A 26,283-nucleotide genomic window follows, 5' to 3' on the forward strand; every position below is an offset into this window, starting at 1 on the left:
GTAAGTAATTAAGTAATTAACTTCAAAACAGTGCAAGACAAATAAAAGATAGCTTTAATGACATGTACCGTACCTTTGTGTCTGAGATGACGGACATTCTCTAGAAAACAATATATATATTTGATGATCATGCTGTGCTTAGACTTTAGTATAAAATATTGTATTGAGCATATTAACTGTGTATTTTGCTATGACAATTGACATCAAAAGCTCACCCTTGTGTAGTTGTGTATTTTGTTGTATATTGGCTCCATGGTTTTAACCCATTCTCCATATGTCTGTTTGTCCTCTGCACTGCGATTATGCTCTCTGTAAATGCAGGGAAACACATGACATTTCTACCTCTCTTCTCAAGTAGGCTATGATAAGGTGCATCACATAACCAGGGGTTCCCAAACATTTTTCATGCCAAGGACAACCAAATAGCCTCTGGAGTGTCATATTGTGACGCATTTTGAGATTGTAGATCTGCTATTGTGTTTTTCTTGTGTGTTTCTTAGCCTATATAGTGTATTTATTTTTAGATTCCTTGTTCAGCACTTTGGTAACGCTGTTTGAAAAATGTGCTATAGAAATAAAGTGAATTGGATGTACAAATATCTATATCGTGATTATTTTACTTATTTTTTCCCTCTCCTTTCCAATTGCGCCCCCCCCCCCCCACACACACTTTGTGAGATAAGGAAAATTGCTGTTTTTTGGCTGGTGATACCAACTTGTCACAGAGGAAGAAATGATCTACCTCACTCACTCTAAACATTACCCCTATATAATCACATTAGCCTCTATCCCAACACTTTCCCACCACCTCCCTCCATAGTGTTCACTCACAGTGCTCGCTCCATTAGTTGTCTCTGCATCTCTCCTTCTCCCTTGGCATCCAGGAAGCGTCCTCTGACTGCCAGCGCAGCGCTGGCCTGTGATGAGTTGAGCTGAATGATGGCCAGAGACAGAGAGGAGAGGACCAACGAGCTGTAAGGGGACAGTCTTTCATTATTGCCAGTGGTGGAAAAAGTACTCAAATATTTTACTTAAGTAAAAGTATCAATACTGCAATGTAGAAATACTCCGAAATACTCCAGAATTAAACTTGTACTGGGGTAAAAGTATAAATGTATTGGCATCAAAATGTACTTAAAGTACCAAAAGTAAAAGTACTCATTATGCAGAATGTCCCATTTCAAGTTTTCAAATGTATAAAAATCTAGCAGATTGTGAGTTTGTAGATTTTATATTTTCTAATGGCCTATATGTATATAGGCCTAAAGTGGTTACTGTATGTTTTGTAATAATAATCAAAATCTACAAAGTAACTAGTAACAACAATTTTCAAATAATTGTAGTTGAGTAAAAGTATAATATTTGCCTCTGAGATGTAGGGAGTAGAAGTAAAAGTACTGAGAATTGGAAATACCCCAGTCAAGTAAAAATACCTTAAAATTGTACTTAAGTACAGTACTTAAGTAAATGTACGTAGTTAATTTACACCACTGATTATTGCACTTATTATTACGTTCCAATACGAACATCACAATTTGATTAAGGGGAGATGTAAACACATGACGGTCATATTTAAATATTCCCTCTTGGGGCAGAGTTGGTTTATCAAACCAGGATAAAGTGAGATACCTGGGTACCTGACGTCATGAAAGAGACGGATTTAAGGAAATGGAAACGAGTTGCTTGAAATGATGAGCAGAGAGAGGAATGCAAACAGGACACCTGTCATCTGTCACCTCCCGGTCTTCTGTCAGGACTCGGAGCATCCTCTGTCCATCCCTCTGTCTGTATCTGATCTGTAGTTGGATGGACACATGGCTGCCGGAGGTTGGGGTTGACACTACAAGCAAAAATGCAGAGAAAAATTTAGCAAAACCTATAATAGGCACCGTCGTACAATGAAGTATAACAAGTTGAGCCTAATGGCTAATATTCTTCTAATTGTATCACTGGTTTGTCTTCTCACCTTCTGAATCTCCTTTCTTGGCTCCAAATTGAAAGGTGATCTCCTTTTCTGGAGCCATGTTACCCACCTCTCTTGTCCCTTTGTGGCCCCCCTCCCTCTCACCCATCACCCTCCTGGAGGACAGGACAGTGTGACAAGGACAATGGGGCTGAGGTTAGGCCTGGTTAGTGATGTATTGCAGTGGTTCTCAAATATTTTTATGTCAAGGACCCCCAAAATCATATGTATTTGGCCGTGGACCCCTATCTGAAAAGATTTTGAGCTAATGTTGTCAAAGATTTAGTCTTAAAAAGTGTAAAAAAAAAAGATCTACAAGCTCATAACTCGTCGCATTGCGATGTGTTGTATGAAATAGGGTTAAAGTGGTTAAACAGATTGTGATGCTATATAAACTAATTTCACTGGAGAGTGGAGACCCCCTGGAACCCCATCAAGGACCCCTGGGGGTCCCCGGACCCCACTTTGAGAACCACTGATGTAATGTAATGCTAAGGCCATGACACACCATGTGCTTTATATCTGAGCCATGGACCAAGAAAGAGGGCTGCTTCGAAACACATTGGACCAAAAGCTTGGATCATCTAATGTTTTCCAGATGCACAGAAGTGGGATTCAGAACTCACAGTGTTTTGGGCAACAGTAAAGTGACGCCACAGTGCGTAGCTATGGTCCTGTTCTCAATGATCTCTTCAAACTCTGTCCACAGCTTATGAGGGCTTGCTATCACCACCTAGGGGAAAAGACAGGAGACACACCCAACGTAAACTTTAACGATTTGAAGGCTGATATTGCATGGCATACCACTTCATCACAACACAGAGTCTGACACAGTTGAGCCTAATTTATACGTTGTCTTAAAAATACAACGTTGCTTGCCAAGAACAACATTGTGTCATTATCTGTCATACCTTCCCGCCTGTGCGATCGGCGAGTCTCCCCAGCTCATCCAGCCTGCAGTCTGTTCCTTCTATGGACAGCACAGACACTGTCACACTAGCGAAGAAAAGGTTATTTCACCATAAATCTCATTGCAGCAGCACACCTACTGTGGTATCCATTATAGTAGAGGTCCTAACCACCCTATATGTTCCTAAATTAGCAGCACTATGCTTCTCCAAACAATTATATTAGGAGGACGGGCAACAGTACTTCCGATTCAGGTAAAACATGTGACCTCTTTGAAGGTTGTATCTGTGTGGTCCCTCCACAGTTGTTCACATTCATGACATGGATGTAGAGATTTGTACCAACCCCTGTCTGGCAGCATATTCCCCCAAATCCTGGTAGAAAATGGTTGATGACAGAAGAGTGCGAGCATCACTGTCTTCCACTTCTAGATTGCCCAACTCTGTGTTCGCCTTTCCATCTGTACAGATTATCACCTTGGAAACAGACAAAGATAGGTGGTGTTTGAATAGCTAACACAGAAGTACAGATAGGAATATGGTAAAAATAGATACATGTCTAGAAATCAGCAATAAACATTGACAAATTAGGTATTTGAACAGAGGACTGAGGGTGCAGACTTACCTTTGAACCTGGTTGCCTGGAGGCCATTGCGACGGTGAGGAGTGCAGCTGGACCCAGGGCTGTGGCTCCGCACTCTGATAATCTTAAAAAAGAGTTAGGTATATTTGAATTGATCTTATTTTAATTTCTAGCTGCTTGTAGCTTCTTGTTTTAATTTATATTTTCAACTGTGACCTGCATTTTATCCATAAAATGATGTGATCCTATGTTTTTGCTTTTTATCTTGATTTTGTTTCCGCTTTTTCGTTTTTGTTTGCCTGGTGGAAAGAATATTTTTGTAATCCAAAAGTTTTTTTTATCTCACTGAAACAAAGTGTAATTTATGTCTGATCTTCTAGGTTAAACCATTCGACATATTCTCCTACAGTGTGTTCTACTGTTATATAAATTAATCGAAGTGAATTATGAGAACAAAAAGTCATTCTTAAACCAGTGGTTCTCAAATTGGGGTTCGGACCCCCAGGGATCCTTGATGGGGATCCAGCGGATTACATTTAATCACTTTGACCGTATTTTATACTTTGGCCATTCTAAAATAGCTGATCTACAAGCTCACAATGTGCCTTGATGTGATGCATTGTGAGCTTGAGATAATTTTAACAATGTTTAAAGGAGTAGTTCACCCAAAAAAACAAAAAATAAAAAATCTGGAATCTGCAATCAATTGCACACCCCATGAAGCCTTGAATTATTGGCTTAGGAATGCGTTTTGTTTTTATTCATGAATTCAAGGCTTCATGGGGTGTGTAATTGATAGAAAATAAGTCATTTTTTCAGTGAATTACTCCTTTAACAAATCTTCTCTTCGTGGGGTCCCTGGCACAAAATCTTTTCAGATGGGGGTCCGTGGCCAATTACATATCATTTTGGGGGTCCTTGTCATGAAAATATTTCAGAACCATTGCTTTACCCCAGAACCTCTCTCTGCAGGTAGTCCTTGGTTCGTGAGAGCGGAGGTGGACTTGGGAAGCTGAAGGCAGCCTCCTTCAGATACTCGCTGTCAATCAACTCGGCACCCATCAGGAAACGGGTCGTGAACTCCTCATAACCATGTATCGTCACCTGAAACACATATAATTCAAGATATTTGCTGTTGTCTGCATAATTCAATTTCACATTCTTTTACATGTAACTATAGTATACAAAACTAAATATGTTTTTTTTTTACCATAATAAGTATACAATTTGCCCAAAGAAAAAAAAGTTTGGCAAATTCTTGTAAATGTATGATAATATAAATACATGTTTTTGATCCCAGCGCTGTGTGTCATTAGAAATGTTTCAATTACAGGTAAACATTTAAGTTGGCTGCCTGTTCTGTCACCACCAGCTATTCAGGCGTGAAAAAGACGCTTTGGTAAAAGTCCACATCAGTGGAAAATGGAGCTCAAATGTTTCTGTTGCCTACCTGATTGTTGAAGGTGATCAGACCCACTCGTACATGTGGTTGTTCCTGAGTTAGTTTCTGAACACACAGTAACACAGACTCCTGGACATACTGGTTTGAAAAGAGATTTTTTATCAATAACAGCATTTACCTGTAGATCTACCAGGGAATGGAATGCAATGTGGTTGTATACTTTGCATATTTTACGATTCTTTTGAGTTAAAAGATTTGCTTTAAGGATAATAACCCCACCTGAAGACGGGACCTGTAGAAAAGCTGCCCTCCCTCTGACACCTTTAAGGATGGATAAAGGGCACAATTGTTTATTTTAGTTATAAAACATAAAACCAAATTGATGTGGTGGTGACATTTCTTGAAAAAGGTATAGATGCATATGTAGATGTAAAATAAAACCCAACTTTAAGCAAGTGATGTAAAACACTGGTTCTCAAAGTGTTCTCAAAAGTTCCATGGGGTCCCCAGCTGAATTAGTCAATGTAGCATTAAAATAATCTTTAACCACTTTAACCCTATAAACTGTACATCGGCTCTTTTACAAATATCTTGAGAATCTTTGAATATTTCTAAAACATTTTAACAACACAAATCTTGTATGGGGGTCCCTGGCACAAAATATTTTTGGATGGGGGTCTGTGGCCAAATACATTTGGGGATCCTTGACATGAAAATGTTTGAGAAGCACTGATATAAACGACCTTACCTCTGAGGTTATGCTCATGGAGCCAGAGATGTCAATACAGAAGAGGAGCAAGGTGTCGTCAGGCGACAGGAGTTTCTCATCGGGGCTCAACAGGAAGAGGCTGTCCTGGCAGCCATTTTGAGGACAGCGGGGTTTGGCAGTGCCAGCTTCTGTTGGCTCCCATGACTGACAGAAGTAACACTCCTTAACCTGCAGTTCAACATAGTGATGGAAGTGATTCTTATCATATTGGTTAATGCCTTCGAAGATCTCTTATACTGGGGAGACCTTGTCAAGACGTTAGTACAGTAGCAGATAATACATAATAAGTAATAATACAATATTTAATGTCTAGAAATAGATAGAGGAACAGATGACAACGGCAGAAAAAGGCAGAGTAAAATAAACACTTTAACCACTCATCATGCCCTAAATTTTTCTTTAAAAAAATATCCGATATACAAGCTCATGATTCATCGCATTACAACACATTGTGAGCTTGTAGATTTAATATTTTTGATATATTATTTTCCGCCTATGCTATGACATGCCCAATATATGGACAGGATGAAAGTGGTTAAGATAATCACCTTTATTTGCTTGATGAGGACATTCACAGTAACAAATATAATTTGAACATCAATGTTTCTACATAGGATATCTGTTGCAGTATAAATGTAAAGAGGTAAAGGTCAAATGCTAAGATCTAATTACCACATTGTCATAGCAGGAGTCCAGTACAGAGCCACACTGGGAACAGGTGGTGGGCACTCCTTGTATGGTTACCACTGGAAATATATACATACACTAATCAAGAAATAATCAATGGCTAATATTCAGTGGCTACATAAACATTTTTAGATGAAAATATGTTGAGATCAACCAAATGTCGACGAGAAGAGAGATTACACTGGTTTGAGGGTGAGGTTTAACCAACCATTTTCTTGTGAAAGCACTAACACTGACCACCTCTTGCCCCTTATCAGAGTCTATATTACACCCCCACTTAACCATATTTAGTCATTTAGTCATATGTACAGACATTGTTTTACCAGCTCAGTGTGACTTTGTGATTAGGGGGTGTCATCCCTGAGATTGGGAGGTCGGTATTCAATCCTTGACGAGTCATACCAAAGATATTTTCTGCACATTTGGTACATCATTTTGTATAGCCTATTTACTATTCACTATGTGTATAGTACTATACTGTATTGAGCTTTATTTTATGTGAAATATCACTTGTTTACCAACCATTTTCATCTGAAACCAGTTTTCCCAAACTGACAAGGATCACATTTGGATTACCCGGTAAAGGTCCCTCTGTTGAACCTGCACCGTGAAAGAAGATAAGGTTAATCTAAATTGAAACCTGAGCGGAAATTGTGCTGTCACAGCAGCCAGTAAACAGTTACAGATTATAGATAAAGCCACAGAAAAAGAAAATATAAAGAATTTAAAAATGTATCAAAAGTAAACATTTACCAGTAGGAGCCATTTCAGGAGAGGGGCATGAGGGGTTCTTCTGAGAGGATGAGGAGGATATTGAAGCGGGAGGCAACAACAGCAGGTACTCTGGCATTGACTTCATGAACGAGGGTCTGGGTGGGAGGGGTGGAGCTGAGGTTGGGGACAACAGAGGCAGAACTGATTTGTTGAATTGTTCTGTTTTCAACAGGTGATGCTGATTTTGCCAATCATCATCACCTGTTTAGAGTCTGCAGGTTTGTTGAATCAAACTGAAAATGACCACAAAGGTGAAAACCCATAGACATAAATAGGCAGACGCCTCCTTGGCCACTGGGCCGCCGTCAACGCCGTCCCCATATTAAGGAGTGGAGTTTGCCATAACTCCAAGACATATGCCTGTTGTATAGAAGTATAATAAGTAGTATAGAAGTAGTACTTCTAAGTAGTAGTAGAAGTAGAATAAAAAAGTGTTTCTGTTCTATAACCATTACTGTTACTATCTATGTAAGATAAGGTGTTTTCTCAGGAAAACCCAATTATACAATCAGTTAAGAATTCAGCGAGTTATGATTATTATATTAGGGGTGTGCCGATACACTAATTTCACCAAACGATACGATACGATATTTGGCTCACAACTTCGATACGATTTCGATACGATACGATACGCACTTTTTTCATTATGAAAATATATGGGGGTGTAAAAAAGTAAATGCAAAAAAATAATTCTGTTTTTGCATTATTCAGACATGCAAACTTGTAGCTTTTCAGCTACAATAGCCGTTTTCAATCCAAATAGGGCAATAGTGTGACACCTGACCCCAAAAAAAAAAAACATGTTGTCACCCTTTTCACCTCGGGGCTGTTTGCATGCCTGATTATAATGATTGTAAAAAAAAAAAGTAAAAAAAAAAAAAAAAAAAAAAAAAAAAAAAAAAATTCAAAACGATATTTTTTTTTCCCAAAACGATACATATCGTCGCGAAAACGTATCGCGATATATCGCGGGACGATATATCGGCACACCCCTATATTATATTATTACTATTATATTTATTATACTTTGAGGAGCTGATGAATGAAGAAAATGAGAGAGAGAGAGAAGGGATGATGGTGGAGGAGGGGGGTAGTGAACCAGAAAGTGAGGGAGATTAGGGAGGAGGAAGGGAGGGCAGCTTGTAGCTATGAAGAGGATGACAAATGGGAAGGCGGCTGGTCAAGATGATATACTGGTAGAAACTGCGGTTAGTTCCTCACTAGATTGTTCAACACAATCTTGTAAGGTGAGAAGATGCCTGAACAATGGAGAAGTAGCGTACTGGTACCAATTTTTAAGAACAAGGGTGGTAGTAACTACAGAGGCATAAAGCTGATGTGAACCACAGCATGAAGCTATCGGAAAGAGTAATGGAAGCTAGGCTAAGAGGAGTGGTGACAATTGGCGAGCAGCAGTATGGGTTTATACAAAGGAAGAGCACCACAGATGCACTGTTCGCCCTGAGAGTGTTGATGGAGAAGTATAAGGACAGAAGGAGTTACACTGTGTCTTTGTGGACCTAGAAAAAGCCTATGATAGGGTGCCAAGAGAGGAAGAATGGCATGAGGAAGTCAGGAATGGGTAGAGTACAGTAGGAGTGCGGTAGGAGTGACGGATGGTTGGTAGGCCTGCCCTACACCAAGGATCAGCTCTGAGCCCTTTCTTGTTTGCATGGGTAATGGACAGGTCGACAGATGAAGTCAGGAAGGAGGCACCGTGGACTATGATGTTCGCGGACGACATCGTGATATGTAGTGAGACGAGGGAGCAGGTTGAAGAGAGTCTGGAAAGGTGGAGGCATGCACTAGAGAGAAGAGGAACGAAAGCCAGCAGGAGTAAGACAGAATATGTGTGTCTGAAAGATAGAGAGGATAGTGGAACAGTGAGGATGCAAGGAGTAGAGGTGGAGAAGGTGAAGGAGTTTAAATACCTAGGGTCAACTATGTGACTGTGACAGAAGGGTACCAGCAAGAGTGAGAGGGAAGATGTATAAGACAGTAGTGAGACCAGCCATGCTGTACGGCTTGGAAACGGTGGCACTGACGAAAAGACAAGAGGCTGAGTTTGAGGTGGCAGAATTGAGGATGCTACGATTCACTTTAGGAGTGACAAGGATTGACAGGATCAGAAATTACTGTATTAGAGGATCAGCCCCGGTTAGAAGGTTTGGGGATAAAACAAAAGAGGTGAGGTTGAGATGGTTTGGGGAATGCGCAGAGGAGAGATGAGAGCTACATTGGGAAAAGGATGCTGAAGATGGAGCTGCCAGGCAAGAGGAGAAGAGGAAGGCCAAAGAGGAGGTTTATGGATGCAGTGAGAGAGGACACGCAGGTGGCTGGAGTGACAGAGGACACAGAGAACAAAAGCAGATGGAAACAGGTGATCCGCTGTGGAGACCCGATGGGAAATAGCCAAAAAAAGAAGAAGAAGAAGATCCTGCTTTAATAGACATACAGTTCCACTCAAAATATGGCATCCATGATGACGCATCGCTCCAGTGAACCGCAGCGGCCAACGAATATGTATATCTATGTGAAAACCTATAGAGTCCATTCACCTGTCTTCTGTGTTGAGACACTGGTAGCAGCTGGTGACTTTGCCTCTCCCCCAGTGCATTCTGGAATGTTATATGAGTAGTTTGGGTCCCAGGGATGGGCGGCAGTGTCAGGCTCATGGGTGAATGGAAGGTCATAGGTGAATGTCTGACTGTGTGTGCTGGGGGACGGGAGTGGCTTGCTGTAAGGTAGGGACTGGCTATTTGCTGAAGGTCTCATGTGGGGTGGAAGAAGGGCTAATGAAATGGATAAGGGCACAGTGTTAAGCCATACACCACCCTTGTTCATCACTATAGGCTCTATTCACAGCAGCCATATTATGAAGACATTCACAGGTGTTACCAATGATACTAATGAAGGCTCTGTTCCATTCTGGTCAAACAGAGTCAGGGTGCTAATATTGTGCATGTTGGCTCACTGGAAACACCATTGGGTATACAGTTGGAGTCCAGGAACCCTCATGGGCTTCCAAATGGCCCCTTACAGGTGTGTAACTCCATTTGTACACTCTCAGAGTTATGGGGGTCGTGGAAACCACTGTGCTACACTAAATGGAACAGAGCCTTCATTAGTATCATTGGTAACACCTGTGAATGTCTTCATAATATGGCTGCTGTGAATAGAGCCTATTCCTGAAAAGAATCTACAATGAACTGTGGGTTAGTGATCAGAATCCTAATCACTTTAGAATAAATTACTTACGTAAAATACAGACATATCTACAGTCTTGTTTAGTGTAAAACATGGGGTACCTGTCTTTCGAGGTGGTGTCATCAGTTGATCCTGTGTCTTGTTGTCAGAGGCACCTGCTCCTGTCTTGAGGTGAAAGGCTGCATTCACATACACAGGAGAAGAAGGCTTTGCATCTTTCGTCACCTCTTCATTCTTGCACACGTGCTCAAGGAACTTCTGGGCAGGAGGGAGGGTTTTTGGACGGTTGTGTTCTGTTGAGTGTGTTGGAGGAGGAGGGGGTGGTGTGCGAGGACGGACCCTGTTAATGGGAGGGAGGAGGGCTAAAAACATGACAAGAAAAAGGATCGGTTTAAGATTGTAATGGAAATATTCTCCATCATATTTTGTACATACAATAACTGTGGCTACTGACATATTGCAGATTCCTCCTGGTACTGCACCAAATCACATCAAATGTATTGCACACTGTTTCTCTATCTTCATCTATATCGCGTTAGTCTGCTATAATTTATGCAGCTTGCCTCGGGGGCCATTCATGTTATATCCTATCTTATCTTATAAGAGAACAGCAGCCATGCATGTGAATTATATATTAGGATGCAGACAGTGAAAGTAGGCTAAAATGGTAGCTTACACCATCTATGTGCACTGCAGCGATTGAAGTGAGACTCAGGTGGCTTTTACAGTAGGCCTAGGCTATCTGAGAACATTATCTTAAACACAGAGAGTTGGATTAGTTTGCTGTGAGCAGCCTAGTATTGTACTGACCATAGGCACAAACTGTCACTGAATATTTGAAATAACATTTTCACCTGAGCGTTTGATGACATGCGGATTTGCACTTTGAACCTCTCTCTGATTGGCTGATGGTGGGACATAAACAAACCCACTGGCAAATTCCATTGGCTTTGATACCTAGCAGTTAAAGATTAAACAGTCATGAAACAAAGCCAACTTCAACCCAACATAAACATACATTTAACAACTAACACTTTTACCATAGACAGCCAATTAAAGCACTCACTTAATCAAGAACAATCATCAATCTTACAAGCATGTACACATAGGCTAATGCATTGCTTAAGGTTACGCCCATTTAATAAAGCAAATGTAGCCATTACCACCAGTAGAATTTACAATACAGTACGCACCAAAAGTTGGCAGACTGGTATTATTGTCATTAAAAGAATAGGCCTACTGATTAAATAAACACATAAAAAATAACAATACTAGTTGAGACATACCTGTACTCACTGAGTCCTTTGGACAATGACTGTTGTATGTATGAGTAATCCCTCCCAGTCGCACAGTACCTGACGTCTTGTCTTGTCATACTGTAATGTCAAACAGCTTGAGCAACCGGTTTCTTCCAACATACAGCTGCCCAGCAAACTCAGCCCGTGATTTAATTGCACATTGCCCAATGTTTGTCAAACATTCCATGAATGTGAAAAGAGTGGGCGTGCCGTGAAATGGATAGGTGATAGATAAGGAGAACTGAGAGCCGTTTTATGGAGTCAAAGGAGAAGACAGTTTAAATGTTTTTTATCCACTATGTAGGTAGGCCCATCTATAAGAATGACACTGGGGGCACACAAGGTTGAGTTAGACTTTTTATTTTGAAAATCCAATCCTAATGTCGAAAGGAATTCTGTCCTTCTGTATAATAATTATCATGTAAACATTAATTTATCAACTAACATCAGCTGGACTTATATGCACGTCTTTGTAAACCTGGGTAAGTCTTGTGCATCATGAGCAGAGGATAATTTATTTCTATGACCTAATGAATAAATAATATTGGACTATGTGACAGAGGATAAATATCAAATAATACTTTTATTTTGCCATCAACCAACAAGCATATAGACTTGTACACAAATTGTTGACGCACGTGTGCACATACACACTCACTCATAATCACAATCGTCTCACACACACACACACACACACACACGCGTGCACCAACACACGCGCACACACGCACACACACACTTGCACAGAAAGCACCCAGTGCACTGAAATCAGTGATAAATTAATTCATATTGCACAAGTACTGGAACCAAATGAGTTAGACCTTTAAAGTAAATAACGAAATCTGATCTTATACAGTCTGGGAACATTAACGCCACACATTTCATCAGAATCATTGTAACAGCATTTTTGACATCATTATGTTAATCAAGATAAATTTAGAGAGATTTGAAAACCATAAAAATAAATTCACATGAACTTATATAAACAACAAAGTAACCCCCATGGCATGCACTTGGTGAAAACTGGGTTCATGACATGTGACTGATGATCGGACGTCACTCCACGACTTCCACATAGTTGGCTGGATAGAAGCCCTCCTTGCCTCCGCTGAGCACCCCTCGACACCAGCCCTGGTCATCCTCTTCCTCAACCTTCAGGAACACCTCGCCTGGGATCACATTTTTGGGAATCAAAAACTAGACTATCATGCATGACAAGCAATACCTTTAATGCAGCAATTCCCAACCTGTGGGCCCGATTCTACAAATGCCTTCTAAATCAGTAGTTCTCAAACGTTTTTGTAATTCAAAATTATTTTAAAAAATTCAAACACTTTCAAGATTTATCAAAAATGTTAAAAAAGAACAGATGTACAAGCTCTCAGCGCGGCACAAAGTGACGCGCTGTGAGGTTGTATATCTGCTATTTTGTAATAGCCAACGCTAAAATCTAAAATGATACAGATTCTTTCCTGGTCTTAATGGGTTATCCCATTCAATCCGGGAACGCATAGGCTACTGTATCATTTTAGATTTTTTAGCTATAACCATTATTTTCTTTGGGCTATTGAAAAATAGCAGATATACATGCTCATGGCACGGCACCGAGTGCAGCGCTATGAGCTTGTAGATCTGCAATTTCTTTGGGAAAAATCGTGAAACATGTTTTGTTTGTTTTGTTATTTGTCTTAAATTCGTTAAAGCAGCAGTTCCCAATCTTTTCTGGATCAGGGCCCACTTTAAAATCTTGAAAGCATTTGCGGCCCACCCATTTGACAGCTTAATACGGCAGCCATTTTGGCCATTCAACACAGCAGCCGTGTTAAGTGGTCAGATGGGTGGGCCACGTGCATTTTCAGAGGGTGTTTAATTTAATAATCGATCGATCGATTGTGATATGTGAATTGTTTTATATTAAATAAAAATCATGAGAATCACTGGTGTAAAGTATCATACGGTATCACACCAAATCTGTGTCACCTGCTCTAAAGGATAGCTCATCTCCCTCTTCTCCCACGTAGTCGTACAAAGCACGCACCTTCACGCCCCCGATCATCACCCTTTAGTAGGAGAGAGGGCAGAACAGTGAGGGTCGAAAGAAATAGAACATTGTATATACAATGTGAACAGTTGAATTTCAGAGCTGTTTGTCACAAACTGCACTGGTTAACGTACGGCCGGTTGACGTTCACTTTCTGGTCACGCTTCTTTCTCTTCAGTTTTTTAACCGGTGGGACCCATTCCTGATGCAAGACACATATAGACCTGAGTTTAATGAGCCCTCCATCAAACAAAATGTTAGAAACAGATGCTGTGAGGATCCCTGGTGAATCTTCAGAGATGAATGTTAGCGATACACTCAAACTCGGGTTAAAGATGACTTAGGAACTGATCATGAACATTTTGTACTTTCTCTATATTATTTCACCCTAGTGTATTACAGTGTTTCAAGGGAAGAACAAGGTATACAGGGCTGTTCCTACAGTAATGATCATTTTCAAAAGCACCTGAATCCTTGGCCAGTCAGTGGGCATGCCTGGCCCATGATTGTTCTTCCACCATCTCAGGTCATCCTGGTCACTGATAGACATGAGGGTGTGGTGGAGCTCACTGTAGACCGTCTTTACACTGAGAGAGAGAGAGAGAGAGAGAGAGAGAGAGAGAGAGAGAGAGAGAGAGAGAGAGAGAGAGAGAGACGTGAATGAAGTGACCTAAGGAGTCATGTGTTCAGCTTCTCTTGAAATAGAGACTTCAGTCTTTTCAGGTAGTCCAGCAAGGATTGCACAATAGACTGACAACACATTCTCACAAATAGTAAACTGAAGAACATGCACTGTTTATTGAATATTTGATTATGTAAATATATCAGTACCACATTTTCTGAACCCTTTTATTAATTCATTAATTACTTAACAATTTAATTGTGGTCAAAGGAAGCTTGCACAAAATAAAGTCACCCACTCCTACTGTATATACTTGGTATAAACTTCTGATGTGACTATAAAGTAGAACTTTTGAACACTGAATGTTTGTTGAACGTTGGTGGCATTACAGTAATCTAACCTGTTGGAGAGGAATGCACCAGTTTTCAAAATAAGACTGGGCTTTGGAGCTGTTCTTTAAATTATAAAAAGCGGTGACATGATTTAGAAAAATCAATAACACCACACTACAAAATCCTGAGTGTTATAGGTGACTGATTTGCTCACTGTGTTCGAGAGATCAAATCAAATAGGAATGAATCAAACTCCTGCCTCTGACTTTCAGCATATACTGCTAGGATCTCAGACTTGTCTTTTGTTCAGCTGCTGTACAAAGGTTAGGGACATGGACATCTAGTGGTTGATGTCATCAATGCAGTTAATAAGTTCATTTGCAGCCAGGACTGAGCAGGCACATGCACACGCACACATACATTAGCCAAACAATGCCCAATCACTTGACGAAAAGGCCCTTTTCTATGCCTACATAATTTCTCTCATTTATACCTTGCCTCAACCACAGTTGCTCTCCGCCCTAAGGATAGAAAGACTAGGCTAGTTTTTTGCTTTTCCCCTCCTGTCATTAAGTGTGATTTGAACAAGAAACTGGCATGCTCAACTCAAAGTCTTCAGAATATGTGCCGATCCAAAAGGCACAAAAAGGGCAATACATATGTAACCCTTTTATTAACGCAATGCACAGCAGCAGAAAGAAGCCTTCCTCAGCATTTCAGAGATATGCAGGTGTGAAGTCTGGTTTTAGAACATGTCTGGCACGTCTAACACATGCACACCAGGCCCAAAAGTGTGAACTTGTTACAGTAGGTTCCATTGATAGGCTTTTTAACAGGTTAATTGGTTTAGCTATTAATCATGATCATCCTGTGCTAGACCCAGTCTAGTGACACATTGTGAGCTTGTAGATCTGATATTTTCAGACATTGTATTTATTTATTTTATTTTCATCTATGAAATCTATTGAAATCTATTTCATCTATTCATCTATGCTCAAAATTGTGACGGCAGGGTTAATATCTCATTTATTTGGCACTTGAAAACTTTTGTTGGAATAGGATGAGAAAGAAAGAAAGAAAAAGAAAGAAGCATGTGACCCCTTACCTCTCATTGTTGGTGATGTCAAGATGTCGGTGGATGGAGAGGAAGGCCTGCTTGATGAAGCTGACCCTCTTCCTCTCGTCCTCTTGTGATTGGTCAAAAATAGCCTCCATCTCCTCCATGTAGCGAGGCGTGTAGGACGTCACGTCCTCCAGCCCTTTCTCATAGCGCTCACGGACCTGCAAGGAACCCATGAAGATGTCAATTTTACCGTCCCAAAATCTTAACCGTGCCCTCCTCCTCCTCCCGGGACAGCACCAATAGGCTCTGTGCACATTTGCCACATTGAAAAGAAATTTGGCCTCTTCCTTACTTCCTTCGCAGGTGTTACCAATGATACTGATTAAGGCTGTTCTATTCAGGTCAAACAGAGTCAGTGTGCAGAGTCAGTGTGCTGATATTGTGCATGTTGGCTCACTGGAAAGTTGAACGCTCTGCTACACCAGTGGGTCTCAAAGTGTGGTCCAGGTACCCTCATGGTTCCTTGAGGGGGTTCCAAATGGCCCCCTTACGGGTCTGTAACTCTCAGAGTTATGGGGGCCTTGAAATTAAAACGTTTGAGAACCACTGGAACTAAATGGAACAGAGCCTTAATTAGTATAATTGGTCAGGCCTGTGAAGGAAGTGAGGAACAGGCCCAATTTCTTTCCAATATGGCTGCAATATGGCTCTTTTATGCTAGTTCTGAGATGTGTAAATCATTTCTGGCGCTCCTCGCCGTCCCCATGTTTTGTGGACCTATGATCTACGTCTGCTTAAACATCGGCCATGGTAACAACAACATGCCATAAAAGGAGCCTCGGCTTGAGAGAATAAAACAATTACTTTCAAGGCTGGAGGAGTTGTGTTTGGAGAGATCAGTTCCCTCGGAGGCTTCCTCATAATAGAGTCACACTGCATGTCAGCTGAATAAACATCATCCCCGTGAATCACTTTGATACTCTCTACTAATGCGATGTGTCTCGCTGAGTGAGATTTCATCAGACGAAACGGGGGAAATTTGGGGCCGTGTGCAAAATGTGAGCGGAGTAAGCGAGTGAACGGTGAACTTCCATTGTTTCGTAGGGGATAAAGTGACCCCCTCTAATCCCCTTTTTCTTTTGATGGATGTGGTGACCTCCTGCTCAGCAGCAGTCATGTGGTGTTGTGTGTCAACATCTCTCCTCACTTTTTCCTTCTCCTCTGTGGCTTTCTCTCTGGCCAACGTTATCTTCTGTAGTTTCTCCGGACTCATCTCCGTGTTCTCCTTGGCCTGTGTCTCTTTGTCTATGGCCGTCTTCTCCTTCTGGCAGGCCTTGTGGTAGGCTCCTCGCACATCGTCCAGCTAGAACAGAACAACACGCTACTTAATACATGACACACACTATATTATAAACAGACACATGTATTTATTCTGTTTCCTAACCTCACATTTTTTTAAATAAGAATTGTGCTTTTTATGCTTTAAATGTGTTACACACACTCTCTCACACACACACATACATAGAGGCCTGTTTTCATTAACATCGACCTCCCTTGGCTAAAAGTAAATGCAGAACCTCCCTGTGCAGTAATCTAATCATCCAGGGTGTGACATGCACATAAAAGATATATTGAGGCCCCTGGAATCTCTTTCCAAAATTCTTCTTCAGTTTCCCACCAGTGTGGAACACTCAATATGAAAACCAAAAGACGCATACAGGTCCATACATTGTTGCACATACTGTAATGTATGTGCCACATACACATACATATATACAACCCCACATACATACAGTATATACATACATAGATACATACTGTATGTGTGTGTACAGTGCACATGCGTGCCCATATTACATAACTACTTTCAATTAAAAGTATTGAGATGGATTGCAACATTACTTTCTATGCCAAGAAATGCGTTACATCACCGTTACATCACTTTTGTCATCATTTTAACTAAACAACATCAAATGAAGCACAAACAGACTAGTTGGAAGAGTGTAGGCTAAATGGAATAGACAATGCCAAAATAATGTTATTGGCATTAAAATGCATTTTTCTCTCTCTCTCTCTCACACACACACACACACACACACACACACACACACACACACACACACACACACATCCATGTGTGTGTATCCATTTGTAAGTCAGAGTGTGCAAATGTAACCAAATGGACCCGTAAGGTTCCACTTGTGCACTCTCAGGGTTAAATTAACAGTGTATGGTTTTCTCTATTCGAAAATGAGGATGTAATGAGTTTAGACCTTTTTCAACTTTTTGGCCCAGGGCTTCTGAGCACGTGAGAAGCCTGTGTTGCTGTCATGGCTTTCCTTGAACCCGCAGAACATTTTCTTTGGGAAGGTCTCCTTCTGCCAGGTCTTCATCCTGTCCCCGTCCTCTGAAACCAGGGACTGGGAGATGGAAGAATGGAGGAGGGACAGACGCTCTGTGGAAGAGAAGAAGCTCTGCCACGCCCTCATGAGAGAGCCGTACAGTGGTCCTGGGGAGGGGGGATAAAAAAGGAGAGGTCTGAGAGAGAGCAAAAGGGTGAGTCACGATCATGGAACCAATGAGGAAATAATTATCTCCATCTGCCCACTGGAAATGTTCAAACAAGGGCAGATGCATCCATTTGGTGGGAATGGAGCATTAGTGATTTCACATGATGAAACAGACCTAATATACACGGTATAACGTGGGATCCATGTACATTGTTCTTTTTACAGTGGGTGGTCCGCCCCTTTGTATTTTTTTAGTTCTCAAAACGTTTGAGAACTACTGATTTAGAAGGCATTTGTGGAATCGGTCTTAATGAGTTAATGGGAGCTATTTGGTGTTCATCATTCTGCTCTAATCTACAATAACCACAGATGGAGAGACGCCTTTGGGGTTGGGGTGGGGGTTGGCTGGTAGGCTGGCGAAAATCGATCCTTGGCCAGGAAGGGGCACACACTCAAGACCAAGTTATTAACCCATTCAATCCGGCAACGCACACACACTCTGTCATTTTAGATTTTTAACTATAACCATTATTTTATACTTTGGCAAAAAAATATCAGATATACAAGCTCGTAGCGTGGCACCGAGTGCTGCGCTATGAGCTTGTATATCTGCTATTTTTGAATAGCCAAAGCTAAAATGACAAAGAATGAATGGGTATGTAATTTTTTTATAGCCCACAAGGCCTGAACACATGTGCATGAAGGTTTCACTGAGACATAGCGATGCCAGCCGATACAGTACGTGCAAACACCAGCTGTATATGTTGTTGCTTTATTTAGATAGGACAGTGGAGAGACAGTAAACTGAGGGCAGAGAGGAGGGAGAAGGATTATGTGGGGCAATGTATTGTCCGGGCACGGCCCTCTCCCCTCCTTTCTAAAGCATATTTAGAAGAAATCTGGCGTTACTAATACTTCAGGCTCTCCTCCACAAACTGCTCCCAGGTCTGTTGAGACACCTCGACACCTCCCTCACTGCTCACCCGCTCCCATACACATGCTTCCTAATATGGTGTATTATCCTAAGGGCACATTTTTTTTTACTATTTTTAAAAACATTTTCAAATAGTTCAAATAGCCACTCTACAAGCTCACAACGTGTCGATGTAGATCGGCTAGTTGAACTATTTGAAAATGTTTTTAAAAATAGTAAAAAATGGCAAAGAAGTTTAGGGATAATGGGTAAGGCACCGTGAAAACAGGGCCCCATGTGTGTCTCACTTAGGCTGTCGTAGTCTCTTGGACGAGTGAGAAGGGGAGGAGGAGAGCTAGAACAATAGCTTAATTCCCACTTCTTATCCACAGAGGCGGCATATCACACAATGGGGCTTTCAGCACTTCAGACTACAATATGTCTGAGCATAAATGCATATCGTTTTCAGGTCATTGTGGCTCTCTGCAGGCGGCCATTGTTGTTGTAATACTTACGAGAATCCACTATGGCCTTCCATTTGCTACTCCACTGGCTGAGTTGCTGAGCATACTGTTTTTCTACTTTGGCCCTCTCCAGGAAGCAGGCCATGATGTCATTGCAGGCCTGGTAGGATTGATTTGTACGGTGCACCGTTCGATCATAATTACCTGGCTGGGTAGACGAGGGAACATAAAGAGAGTGGTAAATTGGGGTGGGTATTAGGTAGATACGTAGACAGACAGACAGACAGACAGACAGACAGACAGACAGACAAATTGATTGATTGATAAATAACTATAGAAAGATGCATACAAAGATACAGTACATACCACTCATGCACAAACACACATACACTTTCTGCTGCTGCTGGACATTAATGTGGCTGTTTTCTCAAATGTATCATTAAAAATATCCTCCTCACCATCCAGAAGCTCTGCTTCTTGGCATCCTCAGGAGGATCTTTTGGGAGAGCCGCCATTATAGGGGAATTGTCTGGAGTAGAGAGGGAGTGGAAGTCATTGCTGTTTCATCAGATAATTCCTTGAGTGGTTTTAAGATAAACATCTTCCTATTGTCGGACAGTTGATAACCATAACAGAATGAGAGAAACACTTTATTGACAAGCATGGAATTAAAACAAAAAATGCTTTTGGGAACAGTGTGCTTTGCAAGTGGCTGCGCAATGGCAATATGTTACTACAGTCTGCCTGTGTAATGTCCAGATATAGTGAGCTGACTGCATCATAAACTGCGTAGTAGTGTCTCATATCATATCAAGTAATTGGCTTCTGAATCCTAGCAGCACGTCTTGTTGAGCGCAGTACCATGGCAACCTGGAAGACTCTGATGAGCTGTTATTTATACTGTAACCGTTGCTTTCATACACCCAAGCCCCGCGCATACGTGAATAAGGGGACTGACATTCCCAGTGGTGAGGTGGAATTCATAGGGCAGGAATCTGACAGCCGGAATAGAACAGCCGCTCCGGCATTCCTCTCCGCAGCCGTCCCAAAATAAACAGCTAGGAAAGGTCATCTTTCCTTTAGCTCTAATGCCAGGCCTATTAGCCTCAACTGTCTGACACTCTCACCCCACCTGCCATTATGGTATGGGAGATCAAGAACAAGCCTACCAGGGAGGAGATTTTTGCTGTGGCATACAAGGTTGGGTGCAGAATTTTAAAGGGAATAAACTTAAAAAGGGAATAAACTCAGACAGACGGTGTGCACACTGTGTGAAGACTAAGGCCAATGTGTTGTAGAAGTACTGGAGACACTGTGAGAGAGAGAGAGACATGCATAAACATTGACTAACATCCAGACTTATTTCTGTCTGTGTAGCCAGCTGCACACATTGCCTGTCTGAGCTGCATGAGAGGGACTAACCACACCTCATCACAAGACTCTGACTACCAGGCAGAGTCAGGCTCCTCTTAAAAAGGAACTGCATGTTTATCTTCACTCTTTCTCTCTCTCTCTCTCTCTCTCTCTCTCTCTCTCTCTCTCTCTCTTGTCATGTTGAAGTATTGACCAATTCCATCAGGTCACCCTATTGTCATGATCCTTAACAGATGACCCCCCCATGCTCGCACACACACACACACACACACACACACACACACACACACACACACACACACACACACACACACACACACACACACACACACACACACACACACACACACACACACACACACACACACACACACACACACACACCGCTTTTCACATCCTAATTTTGTCCACTGACGTCGGATCATGCAGAGCACAAAAGAGTAGATTGTGAGCACCAACTGATTTGTCTACCCTTTGCCTAGTAATGCGTGACTAAACAGCCAGACCCAAGCGTTTTGCCGTGCTGTAATTCAAGATGCAATCAAACTGCCCCTAGGACTTTGATGAGAAATAATTCTCGTGTTCTTGTAAACACCAAACAGAAGCCATGCCCGGGACAAACCCGCACTTACAGTTTTCTTTGAATCACCAGTGATTACCCAAGTGACCACTTGTTAGGACTGCTGAGGATTTCACTCCATTTCTCTCTCTCTCTCTCTCTCTCTCTCTCTCTCTCTCTCTCTCTCTCTCTCTCTCTCTCTCTCTCTCTCTCTCTCTCTCTCTCTCTCTCTCTCTCTCTCTCTCTCTCTCTCTCTCTCTCTCTCTCTCCCTCTACCACTCTCTCTCCCTGTGTGCCTCTCCTATGTAACTCATGCTACTCTTTCCTCACTCACTGACCCAATTCCCTCCTGACACTTAAAGTTACACACACACATACACGGAGATAGAGAGTTATTGTTGATCTCAGGGTGAGTGTGAGTCACAGTCACCAAGGCGATGCAAGCAGCAAAGTTAAACAAAGGTAATTGCAACACTTGTCAACTGGCCGAGGGTAGAGAAATGAACAAAACAAGAACCACCATACCTTTCTTGCTCTCCTCCCCTGTCATCTGTGGTGTTCTATCCTAACACTCATTCCACGGATGATTGCTTCTGCTTTTCTCTCTTACTGTCTCACCATCCCTCCTTTCTTTTCCTGTAGTGGACTTGACTGGCTCCCTTCCTGTCCTGAGTGTTGTTAAGTTTGTGTTGCCCCTATTGGACTATCCCCCTTTGCCCTTACCCCCCCTCTCTCCACTGTGTAGCACAAAAACAGCTGGAAGAATTCCCCTCCTCTCTCTGTCCAGTCCCTCCCTCCATCTCAATATGGTGCTAATGAACGGTAGTGCCAACGCGTTAGGCAAGCCCGGGGAGAGAATGCGAAATTCATTTTGACAATCTGTTAGTCACAGTACTGTGTCAGTGTGCCACACAATCATGTGAGCTCATTAGCGAGTGAGTGTGTGTGTGTGAGAGAGGGGGGTCCCATGAACCAACGCTCACATGGCCCTGTACTCCTTTGTGAGCGGGCATTCTCCAGCGGGGCCTAGAAATGTGCCTGTGTCAAAGTCTATGAGCCATTATAGTATCTCTCTCTCTGGCCTAGGCCTACTCTCTTTTGGATGTATGCCAGTGGGTTCCACATGCAGAAGGTGGAAACCAGCCCCAGTCCAAGGAAACTTTTAAATCACACAGTCCTCCTCTTTTTTCCTGTGTTTGTCACACCCTACGGGCATCTTTCCGAGCGGTACGGTATGTTAATACAATAACTGTACGCTTTCAATGGATGTGTCCTGTCCACTGTCCCAGTGAGCACCCCTCCCCACACATACAGTACACACATCTAGCCTAGATGAGTGTAATCCTGAACATGAACATCTAATTATGTGACTCCATGGGCTGCAGATACAGTACAGGACCTCCCTGGTGCAGCTTGGGAAACTCTGGTTGAATAAGATATAATCAAGAGTTATTTGATATGGCCAGTAGGCCGATGTCTGTATACATACCTATCCAATATACTGATGATGCCTTCCAGATCACAATAGCGTCACACAAATACCTGCCCCTCTCTGGGCCCACACTCTCAAATCAACATCAAAGGATTCTCCAGATGCAAGGCACACATATTGGAAACGATGGCCAAAGGATTTGACATACTCTGCATACAGGAAACCCACATCGGCCCTGTACAATATCCCTGTAATGAAGTTGGTTGCAGTGATCCAACACAGACACGCATCAGCTGTTTTCAGCAGACCAAACCTCAAAATTGAAGAAGTCCCCCCCCCATACTACTGAAGGGGCACATGTAAACCATCATGGCTGCCCTCCTAAATGTCTCTGTCACATCAGTGTACAAGCCACCCCCAAGCCCATTCCCGCACACAGAACTACCAGAGAGATGCAAAAGAGAGGAAATTCCACTTCAGCATTCAACTTCAGTGCCCACAGCACATCTTGGGGCACATCTTGGGGCACATCTTGGACACGATAAGAAGAAGATGATCTTGGGGCTTTGAGAGCAACAACTGAGATGGAGATGAAGTCGATACCTGGCTCTGGTCCAAACACCTGACTGCAATGCACAATGCTGCCAAACTACCCCAAACTAGAACTATGGCAAACTAAATTGTAAATTGTAGCCAAATCTTTCCACAGCGCCAAATGGAAATGAGGATGTAACCCCAAACATTGCTTGTGTGAGCAGCGAAATATCATCCACAACTGTGAAGGAAGTCCTGGACCCTGTCCTCCTCCACACCCATCACTGACCAATTGCCAGAGCCACGCTCCAAGCAACAACCGTCCCATTCCGCAGAAGGTTCAACCTACGGAAAGCTGGTTGTTTGGTTGTCATTCCACCATCGAGACCTTTAAATCTCGCCATAAAGGGATAGTTCCCACAAAAGATTACTTTTTTTAGATGCAAAAAATCATTTAGCCACCCCATTGAGACTTGAATTCATGGATTTTTTTTTTGTCGCATTCCTAAGCCAATAATTTGATGACCAGCGGACCGGTAGGCAGCGGTTCCGGTAGGAGACAAAGGAGACTCTTTGTGTCTCCTACCGGAACCACTGCCAGTCATCAAATTATTGGCTTAGGAATGCGACAAAAAAAAGAAAATAATTCCATGAATTCAAGTCTCCATGGACTAATCGATAGAGAAAAAAAAAGTTATTTTGGGGGTGAACTATCCCTTTACGTCCCACTTTTGTACCTCTGCTTTTGATCCCATTTGAGAGTTCTGTGGTCTTTGCTTCTCCACTGTCTGCTGTGTCTTGTGTTCTATAGTGATGTCTCATTTTGTTGTCGTTTATTTTTGTTTCTTATTTTAATGTGTGTTTTTGCTGTTGTTCTCTGTGTTTTAGCTTATGTAGTGTATTTAGATTTTTATGATTTTGGTAACCTTGCGTTGTAAAATGTGCTTAATAAATAAAGTGGATTGGATAGGATTCCAACAGGAGATCGAACACATATTTCCAGCATACGACCACATCCTAATTTCACATACTTGGTGAAAAGGTCCACATACCAAGATGAAGCCAAACAGAATAGATCCCTGGGCTATCAGAAACATCCAGCATCCTGCTGAGAGCTACATGACCCTTTCTTCTACTACCATGGAACTTGGAGAGACTGGAAGGAAAGTCTGGAAGGAGATGACACGACAAACAACAGCAGGAAGGCAAAGACCACATTTGGCCATCTCGGTTAAAACCAAACCATACCACCCATAACCACAACAGTAACAGTAAACTTTGCATCACAGCATGTGGTCATAGCCAAATCTGCAGACGACCCACAGGAGAACACCGCCTAACAGTGGTGTCAGATCAACCACAACCAGCCATGCCTCTCACCGAGCCTTTTGACACATGAAGCTGCAATGAGAAAGCTGAAACCTGGAAAAACTGCAGATATTGATGACATACCTAGTCAGTGGCGTACCCACCATAGAGGCAGGGCAGGCGGCCGCCTGCCCAACTAAAATCTAGCCTCCCCTAGAAAATAAAGTAAAAGACTGAAAAACAGGCAGAGAAAAAATCCGAAGAGAATAGTGGCCGTCGGACCTCCTCGTCCATTCACTCGGGCAGGCAGCCAATCTACCGTATCCATTCAGCAGAGCGACGTCGCCTATAGTGATGCAAATGTATGCCTTTATCTTCATGGGGTGCCAGGAGTGCCAGGTGTGGGGGTCTGGGCCATCACCTGTACTCACCTGGCATAAAAGGGGCTCTGAGTCTGAGAGCAGCTTGAGCCATTAAACTACAACATGAAGAGACCACCACTGAATAATTGATTGATTGATTATACTTGCATATTGTTTTTATTAACGTTTTTCAGTTTTGTAGTCAGTGTAGTGTTGTTGTTAACTTGTTTCCCCCGAGATTTCCCCCCGACATTTTCCCCCCCCCGAGTACCCCCCCCCCCCTCGTGGTGTGGCCCCTCCTTCCAACTCTGGAAGGAGGGGCCACACCATTTCAACTTCTTGTACCAGTCAGTGTATCACGTCCTCCCGAGCCTTGCAAACCTGTCCACCTGGGGCCTGGTGGATTCACCTGCTTGCCAACTCTGCCAGAAAAAAAAAAAGAGGATCACTGGAACCTATCCACAGCTGCTGCTCAGGCCTTGGGTGGTATGGCAGGTAAGAATGGAGGCGAGACCATGAGTTTATTCAGCATTTATTTCAACACCTTAGTTATAGCTCTATCATATTTTTTTTAAATTAGTATATATATACTTTATTTCATTTAAAACAAAATTTCATATATACCTCTTATCTCTGCATACTTACGCTCATTACTGTATATAGTCATACTTCGTTATGTTTTTCGCTAGTCCTAAAATACTCTGTTAAATCATAGAATGTAATGCTTTCTACACTACCACGCTGGCCACTTTCCCATTTGCACACTGTCACTGAGTAGCATCCGTCACACAAGTAGCATTGAGGCATCTCAGCATGAGAATGAGGACACTCATAACTGTGTACTCACGGAGAATATGCATAAAATGTGTCAGTTTCATGAGGGTGGGGTTGGGGGCATGTCATAACACGGCGAGCAGTATAGAAAGCATTCTACAGGTAAAACCAAAGCTGAAACAAAAACAAAAAGACAATAAATAAATAAAATAACAAATAGCTTCAAATAATTTGTCCACACTATTTGGAAGACAGAGATTCTTAAAAATGTTTACGTACTTAGTAATTAACACAGTTAACTGTTTTTAAATTATACTATGTTTTTTTTTGTCATCATCATTATTACATGTAGACCTATAACTGACGTATCTTCACCTTTACAGTTGAATTCACTGCAGGGAACG

General features: G+C 42.1%; 2 protein-coding genes across 7 annotated transcripts in view; both read right to left on the minus strand.

The window, feature by feature from the left end:
- LOC311060966 (circularly permutated Ras protein 1-like) overlaps positions 1 to 25,956 on the minus strand; it is a 28,561-nt gene extending 2,605 nt beyond the window's left edge. For 2 of the 5 annotated variants that reach the window (XR_014602341.1, XM_084079398.1), the window contains exons 1-20: positions 11,580 to 11,646; positions 11,148 to 11,250; positions 10,395 to 10,655; positions 9,645 to 9,878; positions 7,066 to 7,200; positions 6,835 to 6,912; positions 6,298 to 6,371; positions 5,605 to 5,793; positions 5,136 to 5,177; positions 4,905 to 4,994; positions 4,407 to 4,558; positions 3,497 to 3,578; positions 3,218 to 3,348; positions 2,875 to 2,959; positions 2,590 to 2,696; positions 1,967 to 2,079; positions 1,723 to 1,840; positions 832 to 972; positions 216 to 309; positions 74 to 100 (exon numbers count right to left, since the gene is read on the minus strand). Coding sequence is in view for 3 of the 5 variants with exons in the window: in XM_084079398.1 (XP_083935524.1) it covers positions 74 to 100; positions 216 to 309; positions 832 to 972; positions 1,723 to 1,840; positions 1,967 to 2,079; positions 2,590 to 2,696; positions 2,875 to 2,959; positions 3,218 to 3,348; positions 3,497 to 3,578; positions 4,407 to 4,558; positions 4,905 to 4,994; positions 5,136 to 5,177; positions 5,605 to 5,793; positions 6,298 to 6,371; positions 6,835 to 6,912; positions 7,066 to 7,200; positions 9,645 to 9,878; positions 10,395 to 10,655; positions 11,148 to 11,238 (2,244 nt within the window). In the remaining 2 variants the exon portion in view is untranslated. Of the gene's footprint in view, positions 1 to 73; positions 101 to 215; positions 310 to 831; positions 973 to 1,722; positions 1,841 to 1,966; positions 2,080 to 2,589; positions 2,697 to 2,874; positions 2,960 to 3,217; positions 3,349 to 3,496; positions 3,579 to 4,406; positions 4,559 to 4,904; positions 4,995 to 5,135; positions 5,178 to 5,604; positions 5,794 to 6,297; positions 6,372 to 6,834; positions 6,913 to 7,065; positions 7,201 to 9,644; positions 9,879 to 10,394; positions 10,656 to 11,147; positions 11,252 to 11,579; positions 11,652 to 25,943 lie in introns of those variants that run through there. The other 3 variants (XM_084079399.1, XR_014602342.1, XM_084079400.1) reach the window with 3 other exon arrangements.
- On the minus strand, positions 11,942 to 22,154 carry LOC311060976 (protein kinase C and casein kinase II substrate protein 3-like). Of its 2 annotated transcripts, none has more exons than XM_084079416.1 (10): positions 21,995 to 22,154; positions 19,995 to 20,065; positions 19,588 to 19,744; positions 17,923 to 18,158; positions 16,857 to 17,012; positions 15,692 to 15,867; positions 14,099 to 14,219; positions 13,767 to 13,834; positions 13,572 to 13,651; positions 11,942 to 12,760 (listed from the first exon to the last, which is right to left on the minus strand). In XM_084079416.1, the coding sequence occupies exons 1-10, from the start codon at positions 22,017 to 22,019 to the stop codon at positions 12,648 to 12,650; spliced, it is 1,203 nt and encodes a 400-aa protein (XP_083935542.1). In that variant the 5' UTR covers positions 22,020 to 22,154; the 3' UTR covers positions 11,942 to 12,647. The 2 variants fall into 2 exon arrangements, with proteins under 2 accessions (XP_083935542.1, XP_083935543.1); XM_084079417.1 differs by lacking the exon at positions 21,995 to 22,154 and adding an exon at positions 21,543 to 21,653.
- Positions 25,957 to 26,283: the final 327 nt, after the last annotated feature.

The sequence above is a fragment of the Gymnoscopelus microlampas genome (genome assembly GCF_963454915.1).
Source record: "Gymnoscopelus microlampas genome assembly, chromosome: 14".
Lineage (NCBI taxonomy): Eukaryota > Metazoa > Chordata > Actinopteri > Myctophiformes > Myctophidae > Gymnoscopelus > Gymnoscopelus microlampas.

Excerpts from the sequence above, each read along its gene's own strand:
- LOC311060976 (XM_084079416.1), bottom strand. The coding sequence starts at position 22,019 with ATGACAGGGGAGGAGAGCAAGAAAG. Across the intron at positions 19,745-19,994 it reads AGAAGCAGAGCTTCTGGATG|CCAGGTAATTATGATCGAAC; the intron begins GTGAGGAGGATA and ends TCGTCTACCCAG. Across the intron at positions 14,220-15,691 it reads GACATCACCAACAATGAGAG|TGTAAAGACGGTCTACAGTG; the intron begins GTAAGGGGTCAC and ends TCTCTCTCTCAG.